The sequence below is a fragment of the Numenius arquata genome, chromosome 10 (genome assembly GCF_964106895.1).
Source record: "Numenius arquata chromosome 10, bNumArq3.hap1.1, whole genome shotgun sequence".
NCBI lineage: Eukaryota > Metazoa > Chordata > Aves > Charadriiformes > Scolopacidae > Numenius > Numenius arquata.
The window spans coordinates 422,247-434,482 of NC_133585.1; the positions used below are offsets into that span (position 1 = coordinate 422,247).

Below are 12,236 nucleotides of genomic sequence, written 5' to 3' on the forward strand. Positions count from 1 at the left end.
TCTATATAACAAAAAACTAAATATAAAAAAAAAGTGTTTACCTGTCCAGTGCACCTTCTAGATGTTCATGTGACACATCAAAGTAATAGTTGGTATGTTCTCCACTCGTGAAAGCATTTGAGCTCCCGGCATGCTCACTAAGAAATTGGCTATACTCATTCTCTTTTGGATATTTCTTGGTTCCCAGGAACAGCATATGCTCACAAAAATGACTAAGCCCAGCAATGTTGGGGGGATCAGACAAGGAACCTGTAGAAGGAAAAATTTCACATAACCATTCATAAAAAGTAATACTAAAAAGTAAAGTCTTTTAAAAAGTTCTTTATATTACAGTATGTTGCCTCAGGCAATTGTATCAATTCTGTAGATGAAAGCAGACACTTGTGTAGCTATAGTCAACTAAACTCAATCTTGAAGAAAAAAAAAGTAGAATGAGTAACTGAACCAATTAGTGTCTCAACTGCCTCTCCAGGTAAGTCTGCATCGCCTTATAGAAACAATTTTTCAATTGAAGTCCATGACTCATAATCTGTAAAGACCTGGCAGATCACAATGTTCTGACTTCTATACCTCGACTGTAGTAACTGCCCTGTGTTTGGAGGCAGCGACTGCCAACCGCAATTAAGGAGGTATTTACCCTGTGGTTTATAGGACGAACGATAACCTGTAATTGCCTGAACACAAGCAGCTACTGATGACCAGCTAGTCGGTGTGAAGGCAGACAGAGTACACAACCATAATGAGGTGCAAGAACGGAAGCCAGAGAGGTGGAAGTTTAAGTCTGGCAGCCCTTTGGAGTGCGCAACCATGTGCAATGGGAGGGCAGAGATGGAGACAACAGACTCAACTCCTCTAGTACACGTGCAGGAACTGGACGCTGCAGTTGGTTATCACTGTCAGAGTACCTAACAAAACCTCACATGGGATCCTCTGAACTAGTTAATGATTAGTGACAGCCATCTCCATAAGCAAAAAGGCCAGAAGTTTTCAAAGGTACTCTACTACTTCTCTCCTAACACCAACAGCAGCAAGAGCTCCCCACTACAAACATGGCAAGAGGATGCTTAGGTAACGAGTAAGGATGCTCAGGCAGTACGTGCACACATCATACTTTCCAAGCAACTGAGAAGTTTGCAAGCTTGAGAAATACCTCAGATATAAGAAAAGTCTTCCATTATTCCAAAGAGTCAAAGTAACTGCCTTCTCTTTCTATTTCCAATATTTCCCTTTGCACATTTAAGCATCATTGGAGCTAAGGAGTGCCTCTCCAACTCCTCCAGCACTACAGCATCTTCTCATCTCTACACATCAACAACTCAACATGAAGAAAAAAAAAAAAAAGTCTGACATGACAGATGGAGCTGTCTGAAGAATTGCACTTACACTCGCCCCTTTTCTGCTTACAAAAGATCTTTCATAACACAAAACTTAATGGTTAAAAGAAATCTTTCTACTGATTGAGCTACACTTGAGTAAACACACAGTATAATAACAGAATGTAATTAGCTCTAATAATTTTCAACTTGACGTGTCAAAGAATTAAACGAACTCTAAATTACAATAAAAGGCTAGGCTGCCAACTGGATACCACTCCTGTCAGCTTATTTGCAATTTAAGATAACAAAACTTAAAGCATTTTTATTAATGACACAATGAATACAACATGCATTAAATACCTATGTGCACATCAAGTGCTGCTGAAGACTTATCTGTGGTTGGGTCACTAATGAGAAGAGCTTTAATGCCATTTGCCAATTCCAGTCCACGATATTCTCGTTTATCCTCAGGCGATTTGATAATTTCATTTGTTATTCTCTTAATAGCTGGATTGTTCATTTTGTTGTCTGTCTCTTTCTGAAACCTTAAAGAAAACAGAAGAAATTTCATTTACTATTTTTACTTAAACCCTTCTAGTATTTCACTGTTATGTTAGAGAATACTGGACGATACTGACAGCAGGTTTAGTTCTGTGCAGAATTCACAGAACTGGCCTAAAAGTATAGTTCAGATCCTGAGAGATATTGTTAAAACAAACCAAAAAAAAAAACCCTGAAGACCAAGCAACATGATGAAATTGTAGATCGTGTAAGTGAATGTTTCAAGTTTTATACTAACAGTAATTACAAAAATAACTTAGTAAAGAAATATCACCCCCTTACTCAATTACAATAGAAACGAAATGAAGCGAAGCACATGTTGCTATCGCAAGTATTCTTTCAGGCTTCGGGGAAGTATTTAATGTATCTGAATTGCTAGTTATATTATGAATATTGTAACTTTGCAATTGTTAGACAAACAGAATTTTACTAACAAATCACTGGATTTGTACACTCAAGCAAGAAAGGGTGACACCATTTACAATATTGCCATAAAAATACAAACACACTGCAGAATTGCCATGATAAACAGAAATAGACTGTCTCACGTTTAAACTACTATTAGTTTAACAGACATGCTACAAGACATGCTTCTTTAATGGAACAATTTTGAAGTGCTAAGAAACTAAGTGTGACTCTGAAAGTACAAACCGGTTATTCATTTTTTTTAAATGCCTAGTGCAAAGGTGAGACATACAGACTTGAATATTTGGGGAGGTAGATTGGAACCACTTGGCTGCATGTGAAAAAACAACAACAAAAACACCAACACAAAAAAAATCCCAAACAAACCACACATACACACACACAAAACCCAATAAGCAATCCCCAGAAACGAGAGCACTATGCTCTGAGCCAACCACGTGGTGTGTTCTTGTACGCAACAGCCACTGAATTCTAACCCTGTTTTACGGGAAGGGTTCTAGAAGGAGGCCCGTTATAAATATATATATAGTACCAACCAAACTCAATCTTCTCCTAGGGTGAAATGTTGCTTGCCATATTACCAAGTAACTTACTACAGGAGCTTCATTAGTCATCACTGAATTAATGGCACTTACAAAGAAAATCAAATCCGACTAACTTCCCACCACAACACACACAGAGAGGCATGAGAAATTCTGCATGGTCTGTCGGTATCACAGAGATAACAAGGAGTTTCACAGTATTTACTTTTCCATTTTCGGGTTGTATGGTTCGAGGAACTTCACCCAAGTTTTAAGGCCATATACAAGCCTTGAGACCACGTGGCATGTGGAACATGCATGACTGCACAGTTCTCAACATACTTCTTGTTTCTGCTCTTCAGTCGTGACATGAACTAGCTCTCTGGCTTCTCTTCGACTGGATACTCAGTGTTAGCAAATGCACAACAAACAACTTTGGAAAGTAAAATCTGATTATATATGTTATTTACAGTTTAAAATTACAAATGAAAGAGCAAGTCAGCTAATAAAATCTCCTTCCTAAAATACCGTATCATTCTCAAAATGGGAAACAGTTCTGCAAGCTACTCTCCCTCTGGATTACCTCCTTCCCATTTATTCCTGTGATTCTATGGTATAAAAACAGCCAACTTGAAGCCAGCAGATGCACAGTCACCAGTGTTGGTGTTCTATATTATAATGTTGCTGATAAAGAGCTCATTATTAACAGCATGTTATGGACAGAAATTTTATGAACATAATGTCTACAGTGAATTATGATGTGAATTATGAATTATTAATGTCTAATCAGTGAAAAACAGTGTTTCACAAACAGAAAATTAAGATTTTTACCTGCAGCTGAGTGAAAGTTTGTATAAGACTGGATTTATGCCTGAGGAAGGAGGTGCACATGTTAACTGGAGAAGATATTATTGTTAAAAAAAATAAAAGCAGTAAACATTAGATCTTTGAATACTTTTGAAAGAAGTTAAAAGATTACTTTGGAACTTTTAAATAGACTTAAGTTATAATGCGCTCTTATAAGAAATTACAAACAGGAATTACAATCCAAATAAAAAAATAGAAGCACAGAAAGCGCCAATGAATAATCAGAATCTGAATGTCTCTAAGCAAGAGCCATAAACAATATGAAGTAACTTTTTAAAATATGCAGCTCAATGCATTTCAGAAGGAAACACTTCCACTAGTAAAACATGGTTTTCATACTATGAATTACTCTTTTAAAAAAACTGCAGTCAACGTAATCACTAAACAGGAATTGAAACGCTGAATTTAAATTTAAATGTCTACACTCTCATTTAAACCCATCATTTATCCACTAGTTTAATCTAGTTTCCACTAGGTTTATCCACTCAGGCTAATCCTGCTTGGAAGATCTGTGGGCTTCCTGCTTCTGAAAAAACACAGCTACCATTCAAAACCAATGCTCCAAGTACAGCAACATCTATGTTTCTCTGCATCACCAGCACTGACATAATCCATGCTTATGATTTAAATGATGCCTCTTGTTTGAAATTCACAGTCCTAAGTAGAAATGCTCTACTAAACTTAAGATACTGTGGAAAATTTAAGAAGCAAGAACAGATACTAGTTTTCATAGATGAAAATCAGTAACTGAACTGTTCCTTATTGTCTTTCACTTGCACACAATTCTATCGGATTGACAAATATAAGTATGTAGGAGAGCAAAGAGGTCTCTGAATCTCCTGATTTCACCTCTGCTAAGGAACACCTACCACTTGGTTTTCAGCTAAAATATTCCGTCTCACTAAGATACTAGTTGCTTATCATAAGACGCATATATACTACAAACTTTGCAAGTTTGGTTTTTTTTTAAAAATGTTATACAATTTCCTTGTCATCTGGTATCTCCTTGTTATTTCTACACCACATCATTAAGTCACAGAACTTTACTGTTTGTTCAGATGACTCATCTTTCCCATGTGATTCATCAACTTACACAGATTCTATGAAATCTTATGAGATTTCAATCGATGTCTTGTGAAGCTGTACACCTCCACTTCATTTTGTTATCATTCCCTACTTCTGCCTCCTTAATAGGCTACCTCCAGCTTGGTAGTCAAATTTCAGTACAGGAAAAACCTACAATTTTCAAAAGGTCAAAATTAGTAATTAAGCCTTCAAACCAAAGACCTAAACTTGTACCTCCACCTTCACTGTTACTTCAATGGGCACTGTGACAACAACATTCTCTTCCACTGCAGATGGGTTGGCGTGAGTGACCCACAATTATTTCCCTGCAAACTAAATTGTAGCACTACACAACTCATATAAAAGCAAGAACTGACCAACTAACACAACACTCCTGGAAGGCACTGCATCAAAAGAACAAGACAAATACTTTCCTGCCTAAGAGCCCTTCCTCAGGGTGCTGTTACTAGAATACAATAGCCACAAAAGAAAATTTCACTTAAGACAGAGTATGTGTAAAATGAATTTTTCTTAAGGAGTAAACTGTAAGACATAATATTAAACATTACCTCATATGAGTGCTTTTCTGTGCAACTTCTAAGTTCTCTTAAATGCAACTTCTTTACAACAGTAAATACCATGTTCCATTCTTACACGCAAGGATCCTAAAACACTACAAAGCACTTTCTGACAATAGAACTGCTTTTGGCGATAGGAAAAAAAGCCATGGGAACAGAAAGAATTCTATACTTCTTGTAGTTTTTTGAAAAGTAGCTTAATTCTGAAGTTGTGTTCAGATGCTGTCCTGAAATACATGTGCTGTATCTGCTTGCTACGCTGTCACTACAGTGAGCATTGAATGCTGATGGTCAGTAGCAAAGAAATTCACCCACAAACTAGGTGCTGTGTTTATTGAAGAGCTAATATCCTAATAAAAAGGTCATTGGAAGAAATACTGTCATGCTGCTTTCACAAAACAGAAGCAACAGAGAAAGACCCAATAAAGCAAGACGGCAGGAACAAATACAAAGCATTACTGTGGCACTAGGAATTCTTCCACTGGCTCAAAAATTACAGGTGGCAAGATGACAAAGCTAGAAAGAAAAAAAGAACGGGGATGTTTCAACTGAGAGCAATGTCCCTATTCAATTACTAGGAATTATAGCCATTCTTCCTCCTCATCAAAATTACTTCACTTGTACAATAAAAGTATGCTAAAACAGATGCTGAATTTTAAATTATAGCACTTTGAAGTGAAATTATATTCTGTTCTTTGAGGCCCCGTTTTTGTAACGCTTTCCAGGCAGGCAGTCCCTTGGAACCAGTGAGGCTCTCTGGGGATGCCCGGGTCCGCCTGCAAACAGAGTATTACATAGCAGGATTAAGTGATATATGATTCTGCCTAACTATTTTAATCTTTCAGAGTTATTTTCGTAAACTTACTTTAATTAATAATTAGATAGTGTAGTCAAATCTGAGTTCAATGTTTGAACAATTAAAGGACCATATTTGAAAACCAATTAGCAGAAACTCCTGCGGGTTGCTTCAACACAAGTATGTAACTAGCTAATAAAAATATGACCCCCAAAGCACAAACTCCAAAGTGCTTTTCAATATTTTCTTTTGCCATGACCAGCTGCCCATATTTAAGTGAAATGCTGGCACACAGGTCTGATGCAGATGAAGGGCTGCAAACTCCCATCAGCTCACAGTAACCAGAGAGCGGCAACAACCACCAGCTCAGCAGACTTTGACACTTGCTTTCAGTTTGTATCAGTTGCCTTAAAATTTGGGGTTTGCTTGAAGCTTTTATGCAGCTGAACCCAAATTGCTTCTATGGACACACATGCGGGTGTTGCAACCTACTGACCTGAAGCTTACACTTGTGTATTGTAGGATCTGAACTGCTCCCGTTTTCGACTCATGTTTCACCTGTCTTTTGAATACACCTGATGTGCTGACTGCAACACAACCGTTACTCAAGTTCTGTGTCTCTGGAACTATTAGAGACCACAGTAACGTTCAATCTCACATTTTGCACCTGTTCCAAGTTATTTTATTTATATCCATTTCTTTTTATTTTCTTTTTTTTTTATTCCAAACCTAATTGCCTGCCATTTGCCAGAGTGACTCTGTGTTGAGCGCTCTCTGCTCTGTCCTGCAGGGAGCCACCACTGATGCCTTGTTCTCTGCATTATTTACACATCCACCTTGGTTTCAGCTCTCGGTGACTTACAGGCAGGTTTCTTCAGCTGCCAGAGCCTGGAGCGGAGGAAGAGCTGCGTGCTTCGGCAGGAGGCCCACGCTTCCCCACCTCTCTTACAGGGACTACCGACGGCTCCGGACTGAGCACTCCGAAGGAGGCCATGAACTTCTTCAGTTGCAAGCTCAGGGCTTTGCAACGATAAAATAAATCTCCATTCTTCTACAGGCCTTCACCCCTCCTCTTCCTCTCTGCACATACCTCTCCTCAGGATAGCAGCAGAATTCAATGGCATTGTGACATCCTCGGATGTGACAGGGACGTTAGCAGTAAGTCAACCAACAACCTACCTCCTCTCAACTTCTCAACTCACTTATATACTATAATTAATTTTTTTTTTTAGTCTAAACTGTAGGCAGTACAGGTTTTTTCCTAAAATTAGACAAATGTTTTTACTAAGTTCTGCTACGAGGAGTGTAATAAGAAAAAAAAAAAAAATGGAGCAGAGAAAGAGTACTCTCAAAAAAAACCCCAACAAACAATAACTGAAATCAACTCAGCTGATCATTACCATAAAGGATACTTCAGGAAACTATCCATAACTCTTACAGGTTACAGGTTCATCTGTAGACAAACCTAGCAGGCCTTCTTTCAGAGATTGAAACAGTTCACATGATTCAACATCCGTAAAGCATCAATCTTCTCTGAATTGACTTGTCACAAAGCTAGAGAATGTTTAAGATCCCAACACACTCCTGACGCTGATCTAAATAAATCTGATTGCACACACAGGCAGGTAGACTGCAGATGTAGACAGACAGCTCAAAACATTAGCATGTTTTATTACTTTTAAACTCATCAGGAATTCAGCATATTACTTTATACACAAAAGCTCCAACTATAAAGACATGCAATGATTTAACCAGTGCTACCAAGTTATTAAGAACTAACCATGCCACATTGGGCAAGTCTGAAGATGATGAATATTTATACGGTTTTTGTTATGTAGTTCATTTTGAAAAAAATCTGAAAGTCTCACTACAATTAAGGCATTTTCAGAACCTCCATCTGCAGCTTTTTGTCAGTAACCGACTCGGAAAATTTCCTCCTAAGGATGGTGGCCAGGGCAGATGCCTGCCTTGCTCTTTCCCAGACAGGTCCAACTCCTACAGCTCCTCATCCACCGCAGTGAAACTTGGTCTGCCCCTGGTCCCACTGCCGATGCGGCAGCAGAACCTAGTACGGGACAGATAGTAGAAAGACAGTACAGGAATTAGCGGCAGCATTAATGAGACAATACCACGTGTGGACTTGGCAAAAACAAGTACGCTGGGAGCTCCACAGGTAAGACCAGGCCCCAGCGGAGTAACCGGCCAGAGCAGTAAAACGATGTCTGTTTTCAAGAGTTTCGTGTTGCTCAAACAGGATGGGATACACAATCAAGACACCGTGAAGCTAATTTACCGCCCTAAAGCTACATTCCTGAACTTGACCATTCCACAGCTTCCAAAGCACTGGGTAAAAGTCAAACAAAAAGGCAGGATTTTATACAATCTGATTTCAGACATAGCAATAAAGGATAACAAGTTTTTTAAAATTTCTAAATCTTACTTTTCCTGTCTCTTCAAAAATTGCCCCAAACAATCCATCAGAACACACTCTCCAGTGCAAACAAGTTTTATCCAGGTTCACCAGAAATAGAAAACAATTGAAATTAAATTTTTCCCTAGCACTTCTTTGCTTCAATTTGTTACAAGACTGTTGAAAATTAGGCAAATTCCAAAAGGCCTTTGAAGCCTTCCATTTTTTGAAAGATTGGTTCTTTTTAAAATTTCAGTAAAATTATCTTTTTTTAATCTTCAGATGATATGATGATATAGGACCTTCAGAACGATTTCACAAATCTGGCACAGTATTTTGGTGTGCACTGTTATTTTCATCAGTCTCTCAAACTGCGTGCTATGAGCAAGGCTGATAAGACTGTGTTACATGACCAGCTGCTTGAAAGTGTATTTTACTAATTTTCTTCATAAATGCACTCATTAATTCCATTAATTGCTTTATGCACTGAACACTTGCAAGCCAGTGGTTCTCATCCTCTCTTCCTCCCTCCCTAACACTTTTCCTTGCTTTCCTTGCACGGTGCAGCAGCAGTGTCTGTGTCTGGCACAGGGCCCCGCACACGCTGAGAAACGTAAAACTGGCTGCTGCAGGAGAGACCTCCGCGCTTTATTCTAACTGTATTTTGATGTGTATTTCATACATTTTATCTGCAAGTAGCACATCAGATTGCCCGAGACTCTTTGTAAAGCCAACTCACTTAACACTTTATGCTACCATCTGTCTTATACCCTCAAAAAGAAAAACTTGTGAGGTCTGAATTAAAAAAAAAACAAACACCAAGATGAGACTAAAACTTTAGTTATACTGCATAACAACAAGAAAGATGAGAGAACTGGCAAGAATATCTGATCTAGGAACAAAACCAAAAAGAACTTTAGGATTCTGAATCATGAAAAGTACTGTAATCCCACGTTAAAAGAAATCACTTATCTAACACTACAGCTCTGACACCACCAACACACCTACAACAACCAGCAGGTTAGGAGAGTCAGCGGTGTGTTTCAACGAAGGAAGTCCTGGCTGTTTACCTATTTTGCATTTTAGTTTTCATGATTTTGGACAATTCGACTCCAGTTTTACTGTTAACGCTGTAAACAAACTCTCAACTCCACAGCATCTTTTCCCATTTCTGTTGTTCAGGCAAACTATAGTTCTGACTCATTCTAAAAACAAGCTGCAGAAGGTCAGATCTAAGTAGAAAGCTACAGTGAAGCAACTTTCAAACAAGCTCCATCAAAAATCACCTTATTGCATATATACAGTGCTATCTTATAAGCATATTTTATCAACTTACAGACATCATAAAAGCAGAGAACATAAAGATGCCCACTGACAGACAACACACAAACAAATACACAACTGTAGAAACAGAACCAATTAAATCGATTCCTCTACATTTTTATTACAAACTTTTTGATTCCTATCTTGTTAAAAGATGGAACTATCAAAAATATTACAAAAGCATCTAATACAATAGAATTAATATATCAAAAATATCAACACAATACGTGATTTCTCAAACGGTCTGACAGTATTTTTAGTAAATGACTTCTACAACAACCTGCAATGACCCCTAGCTTCCAGTCCATGACTTTCCAGTTCAGTGAAACACTGGAGGTAATGAACTTTTTGTCCCTTCTCTCTTTCTCCTTCTGGACCTAACAGGGTAAGGAGCTACTTTTCTATTCATGTGCAAAATATGTTACATCCTTGACACTTTGATCAAACTCCCAAAGGTACCATTTCATCTCAGGGATTAAGCTACAGCCTCACAAGCGACTGAAGAGGGAAAGGAGAAAGGGAGCAAAAAGGCATGGCAACATGCAAATATAAACCCTTCTAGGGACTCCCCAACCAGAAGAGATAAATTTCAATGCTGTACACGAGATGAAAAGGAGAAGAGAAGAAGTTCTAACTGAGAAATGATCTTGCTACTTGATGTGCAGATGAAGGTTAAAAATTGCATGAGAACAAAAAGTTAAAGCTGAAAAAAAAGGTGAAAATATGAACAAAAGTCAGAAACAGGGAACATGTAATTGAAAAAAAAATTCTTAATTTTCATACCCATCTTAAAAAAAAAAAAATCATGTGAAAGCACTATGCCTGCTCTCATTTCATTATTATTTATGTAAATCCTAATTCACAATTAAGATTGAACAGATGATTACATCATGATTGTAGGCAGTACAAAAACACAACAGGCCTGCTCGCATACATAAAGTTAAGTCCAAATACTGCATATATTAACATGCTTAAAGAGGAGTAATGTAGCAGGAGAAACTACAGCCTGAGAAAAGCCCCACTCCCGATACACGCTGCAGATTACCTTACAGCACTGCAGCACACATAGCAATTATGAACAATAACAGTGCATCTGAATTTTGACACAGGAGCACTGACAGCACAAGTCATCATAACTCTTTTTTTTTTTTTTACCAAAAGATGCTACTTTTGACGTATCTTTTGCAGCGCTAAATATAGGGTTTGCTACTGAAATAACACAGCGTTAAAGAAAGAACAGAACTTAGTCTTTTTCCCTCGCCCAGCTGTTTCCTGGAAGAACTTTGCCGGGTTGTTAGGCGGTGTGACTCGCCCCAGGAGCGAGCCATGGCGAGCGGCCGGCCCGCTGCCCCCCCCGCGGCGGGACCGTCTCCGCCGGAGCCGGGAACACACCGCCCCGCGGTGCCGCCGCCGGACCGCCCGGCGCCGCCATCGGCTTTGGGCAACTCTGAGAGCAGCTTCTTTTTAAAAAATTTCAACATGCTTTTGTTTACATTTATGGCTTAGGACGACACGGCAAGTTTAGCGAGACGAAAATTCCAGGGTGGCTTTTTTTTTTTGAGGGGAGCGGGGGAAAGAAACAACAAAGCGAGCCCGCCGGGCAGCTGGAGCCGCGCCACGGCCCTGCGGCCGGTGGCCAAGCCGGTTCCCTCACCGGAGGGAGACAGGGGACAGCGCGGCCGCCCCGCCGCACACCGGGCGCTCCCGGCCGGGCCGGACGCAGGCCTCCCCGGCCCACACGGGCCCGCTGACCCCGCTCCCCCACCGCGGGCTCCGCTGCCGGCCCCGCGCTTCCGCGGCCCGCGCTCCCCCGGCTTCCCACAGACCCGGGGACGAAGCCGCGCTCGGGGCAGGACGGGCGCTCCCTCGGCCTCACAAGGTGCCCCCGCCCCGGCCGCGCCGCCACCTCTTACACAACACAGCGGGGGACAGGAGCAGTTCTCCGGCCTCACCGCCCACCGCACGCCGCCGGGATCCGGGGGCCTGCCCCGGCCCCCCCCCGCCGCACGCCCACCGTACCCGAGAAAGCTGCGCCGCCGGCTCTGAGGGGAAAACCGGGAGGCCGGGGCGGCGCAGGGGCGCGCTGAGCCCAGCAGAGCCCGCCTCAGCACAGGAAGCAGCCGCTGCCGCATATCCCGGCTCCGCCGCCAGCGCCCGGCCTCTCCCCGCCGCCGCCCGCCCCGGCCCGGCTCCGCTCGCCTCAGCACACGCCGCTCCTCGGCGCGGCGGCCGGCGGCGGCGCCATCTTCTCCGCCCGCCTCCCCTCGCCGCCTGGCCAATCCCTCCCCGGCGCCCTCGGGGTCCCGTCCGCCCTCCGCGCCCGGCGGGGCCGCCGCCACCGCGCCGGGCCTAGCGCGGCCCGTACCTGGGGGT

The 12,236-nt window shown here is 41.4% G+C and overlaps 1 protein-coding gene across 3 annotated transcripts in view; it reads right to left on the reverse strand.

The window, feature by feature from the left end:
* Positions 1-11,995, reverse strand: part of IDE (insulin degrading enzyme) — a 58,634-nt gene extending 46,639 nt beyond the window's left edge. For 2 of the 3 annotated variants that reach the window (XM_074155122.1, XM_074155121.1), the window contains exons 1-3: positions 11,883-11,995; positions 1,677-1,861; positions 42-249 (exon numbers count right to left, since the gene is read on the reverse strand). In XM_074155122.1, coding sequence (XP_074011223.1) covers positions 42-249; positions 1,677-1,861; positions 11,883-11,995 — 506 coding nt within the window. Of the gene's footprint in view, positions 1-41; positions 250-1,676; positions 1,862-11,882 lie in introns of those variants that run through there. The other variant, XM_074155124.1, reaches the window with a different exon arrangement.
* Positions 11,996-12,236: the final 241 nt, after the last annotated feature.